The sequence below is a fragment of the Maniola jurtina genome, chromosome 12, assembly GCF_905333055.1.
Source record: "Maniola jurtina chromosome 12, ilManJurt1.1, whole genome shotgun sequence".
In the NCBI taxonomy this organism is placed as follows: domain Eukaryota; kingdom Metazoa; phylum Arthropoda; class Insecta; order Lepidoptera; family Nymphalidae; genus Maniola; species Maniola jurtina.
This window is the reverse complement of record NC_060040.1, coordinates 557,188-571,110: the sequence shown is the minus strand read 5'-3', so window position 1 is coordinate 571,110 and position 13,923 is coordinate 557,188. Positions and strand designations below refer to the sequence as shown.

The window sequence follows — 13,923 nt, the reverse complement described above, 5'->3', positions numbered from 1 at the left end:
GCTTATCATTGCGCCACAAATCACTTCGAAAATCAAAACAAAATCGGGCAGGTGCGAGTTATATTCGACACGAAGGGTTTCGTACCATCGTACAAAAGATAACACTTTCATTTTCATGGCGGCGGCAAGATAATTAAATACAAATTTTGTGATGATTTCAACTCTACCGATTACGGTTCACGAGATACAGTCCACTGACAGACAGACGGACAGCGTAGAGCTAGTAAAAGGGTTCCGTTGACACCCTTCGTGTACGGAAACCTAACAAACTAGGTATCGGTAGAAAACGTACCTAAGTAGTTACCTAGATAACAGATTTCGAAATTTTTCAAGAGCAAGTGTTCTTTTACGAAAGAATATTCAATTGGCATCTCGATAACGCTATCCAGATGCCCTCGTGCTGAATTTCAATTCAAGTAGGTACCTAGGTACATATTAGAGCGCATAAGTGATAGTCCATTAGATAAAAAATAAATAGCAAAGATTTCGACGGTCTAGGTTCGATTCCCAGCTGCATGACTAAAGAAAAAAAATCATTGTAGAGAGAGAGAGAGAGAGCCAGCGAGCTTCGTTATTTTATAAAAATAAAACCGACTTCAAAAACGACAAACACTAAAAAGTAAAAAATAACTTTTGTTTAGCTACACGTGTAATGCACCTAGGTATGAAGTCGAGCGAGCATATTAAAACAAAATTAGAAATCCAAGAGTGAAGCTCGCCCGACTTCATACCTAGGTGCATTACACGTGTAGCTAAACAAAAGTTATTTTTTACTTTTTAGTGTTTGTCGTTTTTGAAGTCGGTTTTATTTTTCTTTTGAAAATTTTTTATTTCACAATTTTTAGTGGCCCTACTGTCCTATAATATGCTGTGCCCAGTTAAAACCCTACTGTTTACTAAGCTATTACACGGATCGCGAGCAATTTGCTCCTATCCGTTGAGGAGTTCTGTTCTCCATCTCCGAAGATATTCATCAGATCTTCATCAAATTTATATGGGACCACCTGCACAGTATACCCTTTCAAACAAAAAAAAAATTTTCCAAATCGGTTCAGGGATCTTTGAGTAATCGGGGAACATACATAAAAAATAAAAAAAAAAAATAAAAAAAAAAAGATCCCGACGAATTGAGAACCTCCTCCTTTTTTGGAAGTCGGTTAAAAACTGAAAGTTTATCTGCGTATTGTACCTAACACAGGGAAGAACGATCAGCGACTATGACGTTTGGATCATGTTGGCTTAGCAAGATAACAGGTAACAAAGGTATAGTCATAGGTATAGTATTGCAGACACTTAAGTGTTGTGGCAACTCTTTGCCAGAAATCTTTAAACATCTGGCAATGCATGACGTGATTTCTAAATATAGGCGTAAATGACGTCACGACAAGTCCAAAATGGCGGACGTGAAGAAAAACTGCAAGGATAATAACCAAGTAATATTTCAAAATACTTTCTGTTGGAGAGTTATGTTTTTGAAGTAGGTAAAGAATTTTATGTAGGTCGTATCTAGGTGGTGCTTTTAGTTGTTTCCTTAGGTATGGTTTACGCCATAATTTAGGTACGCTATAAAATATTTTCTATGAAGGACCTATTTTGCCGTAAGGCTAAAAAATATTATATCTAAGTATAAAGTCTTTTTGATAAAGAAGTAGGAAGTTGACAAATAGTGACAATTATATTAAGTTGATAAGACAGCCAGTATTATATAATTCCTTGCAGTAGGCCAAAAAATATGTAAAATAGTTAAAGAATTAAAGACTTAGATATTTTATCAGATAAATCTTATGAAAACACGACAAGGTTATGTTTTCGAACAAACATCTCCTTTTAAGTGAACTCTACATACAAACGTAAATTCAGCACTTTGGTCTCACCCACGGATAAAATAAGTAACGAGATCACGAGAAGAAAGTAAGAATATCAGCATCATAGCAGAGCTCCATGCATACCTAGCAGATAAAAAGAGTGCCAGAATAATTATTTCACAATAAACATTGTGAAACTACCTACCCAAGCCAGAAAATATCAATAACTTTTAGTGAGAGCCTTATCTGCGGGACATTTGAGCTAACTGAAAGTGCTACTAGCCAAAAGCCAGAATATTATAGCTAAGTACCTACTTTATTTAGTGAATTCAGTGAATCTACGCTTGGTGATAAATAATATTGATATTTTCGTGAACTGACTTGAGGTGTCAGCCGAAAGCCAGAATACTGATAACTATTAGTGAAACTTTGGTAAAACTCTCCAATAGTTCGTATCTACGCGTTATGAGTGATGCCAACATACAGAGACATAAACCTGGACAGGATCCTAGTGGAGATCAACCAGTACGGCCGCTACCAGATGCAGAACTACCTCCTCATCCTGGTTGTGATCATTTTCAGTGCGGTCAACAACAGCCAGTACATATTCTGCGCTGCAGACGTTAAGGCAAGGTAAGGGTTATATGCCTAAGGCGCCATCTCCATGGGCGAGAGTATTGGGGCGATAATCTCGCAATGCCCCCAAATTCAATAGAACTCATATTATGGGTCAATCTCCACAGGGCGACAGTATAACGTCACGGACTCGTCGCGTCTTTCATTGAGTCTCGCGACGGTACCGTTGAATTGAGTTGACTGGCGCAGTGGTGAGCGCTCTGGTCTTTTAATGGGAGATCCCGCGTTCGATTCCAGGCAGGGGCAATTTGGGAATTTATGTTTTCTAAATTAGGTATCTCTGGTTTAGTCTGGTGGGGAGGCTTCGGCCGTGGCTATTTACCAATCTACTGGCAAACGAGGCGCAGGGTGTGGCGTGTTGCGTCCTACAAGATACTTATGTCTACGTTACCCAATGAGAAAATCTAAAAAAAACAACACTAAACGAAATGTTATTAGATACCTATACGTCCATTTAATTAAGATATTCATAAAAAAATGAGTAGGGATACTCAATATCTCGTAAGTTTGTTTGCTAATCTTCGATCTGTCATTCTTTTATCGTCAAATTGCAATCGACACAAATACCTAGCGATTATTTCGCGCCTACGGTAATCCATCCTTGAGTTGAGCGCATTGCCCGTCGAGTCTTCCATCGGCATGATAATAATGACAACAGGTTGCCGCAAGTCGTCGCGGTCGAAGGTGTGCGAAACAGTGCAAAAATGTGCTAAAATAAAATTCGTAACTTAAAACAATTCGGGACCAAAAAAAAAACTACAACATAAAGTTAGGTTGCTTAAACAAAAGTTTACCTATATAAAAACTGGATTTACTAACATCTAGGTATTAAATATAGTTTTTAGGCTTTAATTTTAAATTTAAGTTAGAAAGATTGTTGCTATGAAAAAGACATACAGACAAAATTTAATAACGTAAAAAAGGTTTGTTAAAAAAATATGTCGTTCAGTTATTTTTAAATATTTACAAAAAAAATGGAAACCTGTACGAATTAACCTAACACGATAAGGTAAACCTTGTGCATAATAAACAGAAAATTGTTAAATACTTAAGTAATTTAATTAAAACCTGTCGTGAAAAATGAGGATCATCAAAACGAACTAACATACATTAGTGAATATATAAAATAGTGGTGTTTTTAACAAAATTTGAGTGTGATTTTTTGAAAAAATGAGTAAAGAGAAGATAATAGACTTGGATGAGATCCTGCTAGAGCTGGGCCAGTTCGGGAGGCACCAGCTGAAGAACTACTGTCTGATTCTGATACCGATTATGTTCAGCGCGGTTTACAACAGTCAGTACATATTTGCAGCTGGCAATGTGCCTTATAGGTGAGAATTTTCATGAAAACTTCCTACACTCTATCCGCGGAAAGAGTATAGCGCTCTCTCTTTTACGTGATCCCATACAAATGACAGAGACAAAAATCTCGACTGGCTTGACTGGCACCAACTTATGTTTTTAAAAAACCGTCCAAGTGCGAGTCAGACTCGCGCACCGAGGGTTCCGTACTCGGGTATTTTTTAGACATTTTGCACGATAAATCAAAAACTATTTTGCGTAAAAATAAACAAAGATCTGTTTTAGAATGTACAGATAGAGCCCTTTCATATGATATAGTTAGTATAGTTGTCTTACTTTGAAAATTTAAACACATTTTAATGATGTAACTAAAAATTCACGGTTATCGGATTTATTCCTTTACTTGTGCTATTAGAGCTACCTACCTGCCAAATTTCATGATTCTAGGTCAAAGGGAAGTACCCTATAGGTTTTCTTGACAAACACGATGGACGGACGGACGGACGGACAGACAGACAGACTACAAAGTGATCCTATAAGGGTTCCGTTTTTCCTTTTGAGGTACGGAACCCTAAAAACGATAGGACGTAGAACGTAGATAGGTATGATTTAAGTCATAACAATGCAAATGTCAATTATTTATTTATTAACTATGTAGGTGGATAACTGGTGGATTCTTATGGCGGATTAACTTCCTTACATTGTTGAAGTTAGTAATTATATAAATCATTTGTATGTAAATTTTATTGTATGAAGAGATAATTAGGTATAGAGATTGTTGAGAATATGGTGGAAATAATTTTAGGTACTTATTCTTTAAAATATTCTTTAAGTAATTTTTCAGCATTTAGCATAGATGGTATGAATTGTTACCATGACGAAAGAAAATTAAATGCTATATTATCTAGTGTTACAGTAGGTGATAGCCTATCAGGCAGAGGTGTGCTATGCTACGTTGCTATGTATGCGTTTGATATCCGCCAATCATATTCATTGGTGCACATAGCTTAGCACTGGTGGAAACGGATTCAACTAAGATATGTTTTTTATATGGAAGGAGGCGTGCTATGGATGCGTGCTATGGATGCGTGCTATGGATGCGTGCTATGGATGCGTGCTATGGATGCGTGCTATGGATGCCTGCTATAGACCGTCGCGAGTGTTGTAGCTATGTGGTGTAGCAGGCACGGCAGGACGCGTGAGCAACTCTTTCCTCACCGCGTCGGCGTCGCTCTCACTTCCCTACTATCGATACATCGCATAGCTCGAGCTGCGCATCTTTCTCGCGCAGCTACTTTGCGGCGGCGCATCTTCATAGCGCATCCTCCTCGCACAGCTACATAGCTTAATATTGGTGGAAACTGTCACATATTTTCGTAGCTTAGATTTCACATCTTCGTAGCATAGCTGCAAAGCACATCTCTAGTGGAAAGGCACCCTAACGCAGGAGCTGCCAAACAAAATTATGTAACTACTTTACTAGCTGATGCCCACGACTTCGTTCCCGTGGATATAGGTTTTTGAAAACCCCGTGGGAACTAATTTATTTCCGGGGATAAAAATTAGACTATGTTAATCCAAGGTATAATCTATCTCCATTCCAAACGGCCAAATCCGTCCAGTAGTGTTTGCGTGAAAGAGTAACAAACATCCATACATACAAACTTTCGAGTTTATTTTGTGCAAATTACTTACTCGTGCCTACACAGTTTGATAGTCAGCTCCTCAAATTGTATCTAAGTAATGAGTTGATAACAGCTTTGCCCATACCTAAGCCGAAAAGCTTTTACACAAGTACCCACCTACCTGATAAATACATAATTAAGTATGGGGGATGTGGGAGTTCAATAGATACCGAACTTCATTATTAAAATTTGATATCTGCACTTGAGCATTCGGTATCCCTTTACTACTTATATCTTTCTTCTATCCGGCCTGTCGTCCTCAATTACCTCTTCGTATTTTGAGCTACATCTGCTTTTAAATTGTCAAATTAATCTACTTACCTTTGCCTAGTTGGGTTGGGAATGTACTTTCCATCGAGAAGAACCAGTATATGGCATGTGAGTGATGTAAGTACCTATAGCACATGAGTAGCCTCTAGTACGCGATAGGTTGAGATGGCAGTCGGGGTATGAGAGGGTGTGTGTGTGTGTGCGTCCCCACCCCGATTTCCATGTCGCGAACTAATATAACTAATAACTAATTAACAATATAATGTAACTAATTAATAACATAACTATTTGCTACGCCGCCGCGCATTGCTGGGACGAGACAAGTCAATGTGTGCCCAGCCTAACTTATCGCGGATATTTTGCACATGCCGACTCTCATGCTATCGCCCCATCGTTCATCATTCTAAATGAAATATTTTTACCACATCTAACACTAGGATTATTTTGGTAAAAAGATAATGGCTAATTATTTTTTAGGGATAACAAGATAGGTGGGTACCTACCTACTTGAAAAGACGACTTATCAATCGTTATATTGTAACGGTTATCGAATGATGTTTTATTAACCCCCGACCCAAAAAGAGGGGTGTTATAAGTTTGACCTGTGTATCTGTGTATCTGTCTGTGGCATCGTAGCTCCTTGAACCGATTTTAATATAAGAAAATCCAAGAAAATCGGTTCAGCCGTTTGAAAGTTATCAGCTCTTTTCTAGTTACTGTAACCTTCACTTGTCGGGGGTATTATAAATTTTTAATTTACACTTTTTTACTTATAACATTATTACTGTTAAGTTTATTGATCTTAGGCTTTTTGAAGTGGTTTTGAATAGTTTGTGATTTACCGATCGATGTGTTACCTAAAACAGATAGGTATCTACCATCTACGTACCTATTATTGTATTTTGAATTTTGATGCAACAGCTAATTAGGCAATTAGGTAGGTACGAGGTAGGGAGTTTATTGAATACTTAAGTAACAATTTTAAAACTTTAAAATTGAAATAAAATTATAAGAAAATCTAAACTGCTTGTGTAATTACATTATTTTCTCTGAAATCACAACTATTTATATCTCATTTAAGTAATTAGGTAAGTAATTAGACAGATTAGGTAGATAGGTATGTCCGATAAGAGAATAAGGAATTAGATTTTTACACTTCAATAATTTTTATCTAAATAGGTACCTAGACTGTACGTTAATATGGGTAGTGATTTATCTACTTGACTTAGTTCAATATATTATAAACTAGAGGATGCCCGCGGCTTCGCCCGCGTGGATTTCGGTTTTTTAAAATCCCGCAGGAACTCTTTGATTTTCCGGGATAAAAAGTATAAAATGTCCTTCCCCGGGATGTAGCCCACGTCTGTACCAAACGTCAAAATCGGTTCAGCGGTTGGGCCGTGAAAACGTAGCAGACAGACAGACAGACACACTTTCGCATTTATAATATTAATATTAGTATGGATTATAAATGCGAAAAGTGTTTCTTTGTTCGTTTGTCCTTCAACCACGTCGCAACAAAGTGACGGATCGACGTGTTTTTTTAACTCCAGACCCAAAAAATATAGGTGTTAAAAGTTTGACGTGTGTCTGTGAATCTGTCTGTGGCATCGTAGCTCCTAAACTAATGAACCGATTTTAATTTAATTTTTTGTTTGTTTGAACACTTTTCAACTTTTTCGACACTTGGTCGAGAGTGTTCTCAGCTATAATCTAAGAACATCGGTTCAGCCGTTTGAAAGTTATCAGCTCTTTTCTAGTTATTGTAACCTTCACTTGTCGGGGGTGTTATAAATATTTTATTTACACTTGTTGCATGAGTACAGTTGAAGACTTTGAGACTGACAGTGTCATAAAGTCTCATAATTTCAAGTTTATAAAAAGTTTGCGTAAAGTGTAGGTTTTCTACTTAGTATGGATGAGTATAATGGAAGTAGGTAGTTGATGTTGCTTTTGTCACTTGATGGCACCTACCTAAATATGCAGTTATAATTGTGCTATTGTTATCAAAACGTGCCGACGACCCTTTATTGCATATTATTATTATCGCCAATATTACCTATAATTATCCACGCGCCTCGCTTTTATTACGATGACTGCATAAAAAGCGATATTTTAAACCAGCCGATAGTAATTTTATTATCTTTTTGGAGCATTGTAACTCGCTTCAGAAGTCAAAACGTTTGTGGGCACCAAAATTGGACGATCAGGGGTTTATTTACCTCAGGGGCAATAGGGGCTATGGCCCCGGTGCGCGGCAGGTAGCGAGGGGGAGCTAAAGTTGACCCTTGCCGACTAACGAATCTTTCATAATCATTAAGGTAATTGCTATTTGACAAATCGCAAAAATGCTGTACTTTGAAGTAAATTGTTTATTTTTCTAAAGCATTAACAGCTATTAAATACATGCAATTAAAAACTTCAGTTTGTGAAGATTATAAGGGCCTCTTTTAATTTAGTATACATTATCCCAATAAATAAAAAAAACAAGTTGAAAACATTGCTGTTCGCAACTTGTTCTGTAAAAATTTACTTTAACATCTTGATGCTTTGAAGCCAACCTCCAGAAAATGATATGTTTAGGTTTAACAATCAATTCGAACTGTTAGTTTTATACTAAATGTTTTTCATTTCTTAAATAATCTAAAACTAACCAAAAAACTTCCTGTGCTATTTATTTTCTTGCAGGCGCTCTATGGAATTCAGTGTCCACTGGACTGTCATGGCGGAAGGACTGTGCGCGTCATTTCGTCGCAAAATATTATTTAAAATGAATTTAAGCTTATTATTTTTGAATGAAAGTTGTGTTTATAATCGTTGAAAAATAAAATAGGGATTTTTTCATTTCTAAATGAAGCCTGCTTATATACTAAAATTTATTCTAAAGTCACGGTTTTACCAGGTAAATACTCGGAGGTTGTCATAGATTATGATGACAGATAGTAAGTGTTCTAAATAGGTATTATACCTATGTTTTTTAGGAGATAGCGCGCCTCGTTCCGGGTGCCGTGTTCCGAAATGGATTTCGTAGTAGTGCAAGTTTGGTGCAAGCCCCACATGCCGGAGGGGTATGCGTCAGGCATTTCCTGTGTACAAAAAAGACCTATATTTCGGATCCATTTTTCATCACTGACATCATTCACTATTCAAAGACTGGTCTTCAAGCATTGAGGAATTTTGGACGAGAGACATCTCGAAGGTTCCCGAAGGCTGCCTAACTGAGTTAGATTTGTCGGCTAGCTAGCTTTTTTTGAAATTGGACCTACTTAGCTGGATTGTGTGTTAGAGATTTCTTATGAGATATTATATGTACATAATAATATAACCATCATAAGAAAGCTCAGATTCATGCTGCGGGCAATGGGGAGAGCCTAAAGGTTGGAACGCCATTTCGGCGGCCGTGTTTCCTGCCATATATACCTTAGATACCTGCAAGCCAAGAGTGAATAGGCATCTTCTAGGTAAGCGTGCTCCAACTTGGACCTCATCATTGCTTTCTTTAAAGCATGATTGTCGTCAAGCGCAAGCGCAAAGATTCAGGCGGCGCAAACCCGTAGCATGTGGAAGACCCTATTAAAGACCTATGTTCACTGTGGACGTCTGTCGGTTGATGTTGATGATTATGTCTTTAGTGCAAGTAGTTCAGTAGTTTCAGAGTTTATCGATAACAAACAAACAAACCTTTCCTCTTCATAATATATGTACTTAGTAGCGCAAACTTGGAAAAAATCTCGTGGAAACTCTTTGATTTTCCGAGATAAATGTCATTTTACCTGGCAGCCCTAATCAATTTTATCACTGATAATAATAACTAATTCATAACCGTTAAACCTAAGAGTCAAAATCTCGTTTTTCTAGTCGAGTTCCGTAGGCTCTTTGAACTCACCGCATCCCAAGAAAACCTACCATTAGATGTAGGAATAATGGAAAGAGGTCACAACCCTCAGCAATAAAGAATACGATGCGGAGAGAGATGTCACTCTCAAGGTCTTTAAATGTATCCATGCAAAAAACCACGTCGACTGGTTGCTCCGTTGTAGCGTGATTGAATATTAAACCAACAAACACACTTTCGCATTTGAAATATGGCCAATGATTATAAGAAACAGTTTAAATCTCTCTCTGCTCTCCGAGAGACGTTAGGCAAAGTGAACACGAATTATGACACTTCTGTGTTCTTATACAAGCTTAGGTCTCTCAATTTTGTCAATTAATGTCAAATTTCTTTCTCAGATCAAAACCTAGTAAGTGGTTTAAATTCAAGAGAAGTTTAGGAACACACCTTTGAGAACACGGAAAACTTGCAGGTATGCAGGTTTCCTCACGATGTTTTCCTTCGCCGTTAAAGCAAGTGATATTAAATTGCTTAAAACGCACATAACTGAAAAGTTAGTAGAACGTGATTCCAGGATCGAACCCCCGACCTTCGATTAGGAGGCGGACGTTCTAACCACTAGGCTATGACAGTTTTTAAATTAAAGGGGTTTAAATATTTTAGTGTGAAGACTGGCCTACACATTTATTCATTACATGTGCATCATTTTCTTTTTTAGGGTTCTGTACCTCAAAATGAAAAACGGAGCTCTTAAAGGATCACTTTGTTGTCTGTCCATTTGTCCGTCCGTCCGTCAAGAAAACCTATACAGTACTTCCCGTTGATCTAGAATCACGAAATTTGTTCTCGGATTTATTCCTTTACTTGGGCTATGAGAGTTGAGACCTCTCTACCTGCCCATAATTCTAGGTTAACGGGAAATACCCTATCGGTTTCCTTGACAGACACGACAGACGGACAGACGGACAGAAAGACAGACAACAAAGTGATCCTATAAGGGTCCCGTGTTTCCTTTTGAGATATGGAACCCTAAAAACATTATGTAAGTATGCAAAGTATTTCCCTTGCAAACCATATTTAACAGTTGACATGTAGAGGTCAGAACTCCTTTTGACTTTTCCTATCTTACTTTTAAGTTTTAATGCATTATTAAGTATTTACTGTTTTGACATGGTATTTAGATAATGGGTGATATTTATTTTATTTAATCTAATTCCTTTGAAAAACTTAGTAAGGCGCATTAATCTATAAAAAACCTAGCGAGTTCATAGACTTACTATGTTTTAAAATGGTCAAAGCGACTTACTAGCTTTTAATTTTACTTTAATGTGGGTGTCCTTACAATACAACGGGACATACTATGAAAGTTAGGCTTATGACATAAAACGATTTTCGGAAAAATGACATTTACTTTGTTTTGATATGGGGCGGTCGATATAATTAGGTACTAGGGTAAAGGCTCAAGTAAATGAACAGATTGGACGTTTTTACATGTATTAAGAGCTGGAATAAAAAACCGGCTGATATACCTTTTTTAAATATTTTCTTACAAATTCTTACACTTTTTTCAATTTCAATTTCAAAACCGTGTTCCGTTCAAACCGTTCAAAAGTGCGTGTGCGTGCGTCCATGTGTGTGTGTGTGAGTGTGTGTGAGTATATACTTGTCTGTATGTTTGTACGAGTGTTTGTGAGTTTGGTATTGCGTTGTATAACCACATGAGTAGCGAACAGAGTCAAAGCTTCATATAAGCGCGCTACGATAGGTACTACACTACTACAAGCTTGAGGCGCGTGTGTGCGTGAGCACAGGCGCTACGTCGCGTACGGAGAAAAATCGGTTTATACCGGTTCGGCCTGTGCTCAAGCTCAGGGGCTGCAGTACACGTCGCGCGTCGTGTTTTCATTTAATTTAATGTTAATGATAATAATTTAAATAGTGTTTACAATCTATTTTCTTGAACTGTCATAGATTTTGTTCAAAATCAATATCTGAGGATCCCTAGGATCACAAAACAGGAAATTGTTACCAAAACTTAAAACAGTTGGCACCATTTTGTAATTCTTTGTTAATTGACCGATTTCGTTCAAAATCGATATTTAGAGCTCCCTGGGATCACAAAATAAGAAACTGTTACCAAAATTTAAAAAAGTCGACGCCATTTTGTAATTCTTTGTTAATTGACCGATTTCGTTGAAAATCGATATTTAGAGCTCCCTGGGATCACGAAATAAGAAACTGTTACCAAAATTTAAAAAAGTCGACGACATTTTGAAATTATTTGTTAATTGACCGATTTCGTTCAAAATCGATATTTAGAGCTCCCTGGGATCACAAAATAAGAAACTGTTACCAAAATTTAAAAAAGTCGACGCCATTTTGAAATTCTTTGTTAATTGACCGATTTCGTTCAAAATCGATATTTAGAGCTCCCTGGCATCACAAAAAAGGAAACTGTTACCAAAATTTAAAAAAGTCGACGCCATTTTGAAATTCTTTGTTAATTGACCGATTTCGTTCAAAATCGATATTTAGAGCTCCCTGGCATCACAAAAAAGGAAACTGTTACCAAAATTTAAAAAAGTCGACGCCATTTTGAAATTCTTTGTTAATTGACCGATTTCGTTCAAAATCGATATTTAGAGCTCCCTGGGATCACAAAAAAGGAAACTGTTACCAAAATTTAAAAAAGTCGACGCCATTTTGAAATTCTTTGTTAATTGACCGATTTCGTTCAAAATCGATATTTAGAGCTCCCTGGCATCACAAAATAAGAAACTGTTACCAAAATTTAAAAAAGTCGACGCCATTTTGAAATTCTTTGTTGATTGACCGATTTGGTTCAAAATCGATATTTAAAGCTCCCTGGGATCACAAAAAGGAAACTGTTACCAAAATTTAAAAAATATTTTTAACCGACTTCAAAAAAAGGAAGAGGTTCTGAATTCCTCGGTATCTTTTTTTTTAACGTATGTTCCCCGATTACTCAAAGACGCCTGGACCAATTTGGATTTTTTTTTGTTTGATAGGGTATACTTCGCAGGTGGTCCCATATAAATTTGATGAAGATCTGATGAATATCTTCCGAGATGGAGAACGGAACTCCTCAATGGATAAGAGCAAATTGCTCGCGATCTTAATATCGATGCTCGATAATATCTTAGTAAACAGTAGGGTTTTAACTGGGTATGGCATGTACAGTGGGGCCACTAAAAATTGTGAAATAAAAAAATTTCAAAAGAAAAATAAAACCGACTTCAAAAACCACAATCACTAAAATTATTTTTACTTTTTAGTGTTTGTGGTTTTTGAAGTCGGTTTAATTTTTCTTTAGATTTTTTTTAAAATATTTATTCTGGTATTCTTCTTTCTTGGATAAGGATCCCTCTTGGGTATCCCCATTTCTCTCTGTCTTTGGTACTATCAAGCTAATTTTCTCTCGCGATTTGCACAATAGCATTAGACCAACGCGTCTTCGGTCTACCTATTTTTCTTTTGCCTGCTGGACCTGGCCAAGGGGAGATTTTTCCTGTCCTTCTTTCATCTGTAAAAATCGATACAATATGACCATTTGCATTTCAGTTTTAGGGCATGTCTCAAGGTGTCTGTAGGCTTTGTCTTTTTTCTTATGTCTTCAATTCTCACTTTGAATATTTTTTCCTTAAGTTATGCTCCTTGCCATCGCCCTTTAGCAAGTCACTATTATTCTTTTTATATTCTTTGTCTGGACCCATGTTTGGCTGGCATAGGTGAGGCATGGCAGGATGCATGTATCTGTAACGGATCTTTTAAGATGTACTGGGTAAGCTCCTTTCATTCTTTCCTTTTGTGCCCAGTACTTGTTCGAACTGATGTTAATCCGTCTGTCTACTTCCTCTTCTGCACTTGTAACGCTGAATGAGACTTGTTTTTTAAGATACATTTAGGAGCATAGGTATTGTAGTTCCAATACTTAATTGTATTTATTTGCCTGTTACTATAAATATGGCGGCTGATTGAATGAGGCCGATTGTTGTAGGTACCTCTGCGAAACTGTTCAAAAATAGTAAACTGAAGTAAGTAAGTACTACTTACAAAATTATGTCGCTTTTCATTGATAAATATGGATTTCGAAAATTTGACCACATTTCCAAATTTCGCGATATATAAAGTGGCTTCCGATTCCGAATCATTTCACTGGCATACAAAATTCAACTTTTTTGTTTTATTAGGTTTTGAAACTGTTTCTTACTAATTTGACGTCGCTGATTTCAGATCTACTTTAATTTTTTACACAGCAGCTCTAGTTTTTGAGATACAGGTACCCCCATATTTTGCACTATACTCACACTTTGTATGTTCACACTTTATTAAGATCACACAAGTAATTTCCAAAATTTATCGAGGTGTT

General features: G+C 36.9%; 1 protein-coding gene across 1 annotated transcript in view; it reads left to right on the top strand.

Annotated features, from left to right (window-relative positions):
• The first annotated feature begins 2,938 nt into the window (after positions 1-2,938).
• The window catches only part of LOC123870279 (organic cation transporter protein-like), a 33,944-nt gene continuing 22,959 nt past the window's right edge, over positions 2,939-13,923 (top strand). Inside the window, exons 1-2 of the mRNA XM_045913512.1 lie at positions 2,939-2,950; positions 3,556-3,772. Of these exons, the coding sequence (XP_045769468.1) occupies positions 3,612-3,772 (161 nt within the window). The 5' untranslated portion in view covers positions 2,939-2,950; positions 3,556-3,611. The remainder of the gene's footprint in view (positions 2,951-3,555; positions 3,773-13,923) is intronic.